We start from the raw sequence: 2,467 nt of genomic DNA on the forward strand, positions 1-2,467 counted from the left end.
ATAATGCTGTTACTTCTATATTCCCTGTAAGTCTTTAATATTACGAAGCACCTTTGGTTAATGAGTTGCACTATTCTCTTGCTTTAGATGCTCGAATTAGATCCGAGTAAATATGATTAAATTTCATTACTGTTCGACAAACGATAGCATACAGACTTCTTACAGTGAGAGAGGTGCTTCTTCGTGTGACAGTACAAAGCACAGTCTCAAAGGTGAACTTAGCCTTCGTACAAAAAATAAAGTTTCATTTATTTCATGAGGAAACTAAATCGTACGTAAAAAATTACTAAAAATTGCATTGTTTTAATTCTGACCTTTAAAATGTTTAGTCGACCGCAGAAACCTGAATCAAGGACAAATAAAAAACTTAAATCATCGTCATCATGCTTCAGGAGTTACACGTCTTTAATAATTCCCAGTGCTTCCATCAATCGTTTAATGGGATTTTTACCATACAAGCTCGACTCATCGAAACTTGTATATTCGAAATCATACTTTGTTTTCTCTACAATTTCCATAATTATTTATTCGATCTGCATAATTCTTTCTCTGCTCCAAGTCAACTTTTCTTCTATGCATCTTCCAACACTTGCAAATAAGTTACATATTTCTTTCATATTTCTTTGCGGGCCTGTGATTTTCATCTCGGCTTATGCCAAAAATCAATCAATGATCGGAGCGATCGATGGCATCTCGAACGTTTCTCGTATACTGTCATCAGAAACTTGGCATAAAATGGCTACAAGAATTGTTATAAAAGATATCTTAATCCTGATACCACAAATGTGTTACATTCCAGTCATCATCTTCTACTCAAATTTTATTTTTGGTTATACCTGTTGGTATACTTTTTTCGGTGTCATCGCACTGATTAGCTTGTACACGAATAACGTATACGTGCTAAATGCCTGTTTTAAATACATAAACGATTCTTTAGTGCAAGTGAAGGAAATTCTAGTCAATGATGAGCCTCATCTACTCAGAAGAGTCTATCATATGCAGAAGAATCCTATATTGTTGACGAAGTTGAGAACTCTTAAAAAGCAACATCTAGAGATGAGCGAAGTCGTTGAGCTACTGAATAACACGTGTAGCATGCAAATCGAAGCCATGTTAACAATAATGTTCATCGACATTACATTCAATATGTACAATTATTTATCCATGCACAAAGAAGTGGGCGAGCTGAAATCGCTGGCTCTTATTCTGGGCTACGCGATTTATTACACCGTACACGTAATTATAACAGTTTCGATAGTTGAAACTACCAGAAGCCAAATGACGAAAATTGGCTCCAGCGTTCATCGAATTCTTATAAATACTTTCGACGATCAGGTGACGACGGAGGTAAGATGAGACGATTATTTTACTATCGATGATTTATGTTGGAAATATAGAAGAAATATATTGAAATTGTAATCAATGTACGTGATTCTAGTTGGAGTTGTTCTCGTTGCAAGTGCTGCAAAAGGGTAACGTGTTCGTGATGAAGGGACTCATAATAGACGCAACTCTTTTGACAAAGGTAATAGGATATTGGATCAAAAGGAATGAAGTATTTTTATCGACACTTGTTACAGATGGCGTGCGGCATTACTACATTTTTGTTAATATTAGTGCAGTTCTTACTCGTCGAGTCTTGTTAAAGAAAAACTCCTGGATTAATGGATGAAATATATTTAAAAAATAAGTTAGAAAAATTGATAAAATTAATTCATAACAAATTTATTTCCTTCGCAATAAAGTGGCATGTTTAATCACGTTAAAAGCATCTTCAGAGCACGACGCTTCATAGTTACTTAGCTATTCCAATTATTTATTTACACGTACGTTTCATTATCGAACTGCGCGTCTTCACGCCTTCATAAATGAGTTTCATTATACATAGTGTTTTCGACTTAAAAACGATAGTCCGTTTTGTGGATTATGGTAGTCTACCTACATTTATGGCTACGTTTCTTCGGTAATATTGAATTATTTCGCGACTGCTTAACATCTAATGACCAGCATCTAATGATGTTAACGGCAAAAGTCAAGGAATGTGAAAAAGTGAAGACACATAAGACATGGGAGTTATTTAGGGCAACAGACTTCGAATCGTTGATGTACCCGTGCTTTTGCATCTGCTGGCTACTCGGATATTTTCCTTACAAGTATCAACCTCCAGTATATTCACTTTCGAAGCAACGTTTTGCCTTCTCCACGTCTATGATGTTCATTTTCGTATTCTTGTTGCTTTTCATAATCTACGAAATCAACATTGACACGAAAATAAACTACAGCATACCAGAGTCCATTCACGGGAACATGTACGCGTTCTTAGATGGGTTCGTGATCGTGGTGATGTATTTGTCAACTGACGCTCGATTATCGGTGATCCAAAATCTGTCAAGAACCAGCTGCATATTGCTTACAAAGGATTTCAAAGATTTATCCAAAATGATTCACACGAAGGACATTTTATGTT

At 35.6% G+C, this 2,467-nt stretch overlaps 1 protein-coding gene across 1 annotated transcript; it reads left to right on the top strand.

The window, feature by feature from the left end:
- Positions 1-321: 321 nt before the first annotated feature.
- Positions 322-2,166, top strand: LOC105682001 (the record flags this gene model as incomplete). The annotated part of the gene is made up of 3 exons (XM_033324553.1): positions 322-1,347; positions 1,439-1,555; positions 2,008-2,166. Coding segments are annotated over exons 1-3 (1,302 nt in total), but the record flags the coding sequence as incomplete, so codon positions are not given.
- Between the last annotated feature and the right edge of the window lie 301 nt (positions 2,167-2,467).

This window comes from Bombus impatiens, unplaced genomic scaffold, assembly GCF_000188095.3.
Source record: "Bombus impatiens unplaced genomic scaffold, BIMP_2.2 scf_3901, whole genome shotgun sequence".
Classification (NCBI taxonomy): domain Eukaryota; kingdom Metazoa; phylum Arthropoda; class Insecta; order Hymenoptera; family Apidae; genus Bombus; species Bombus impatiens.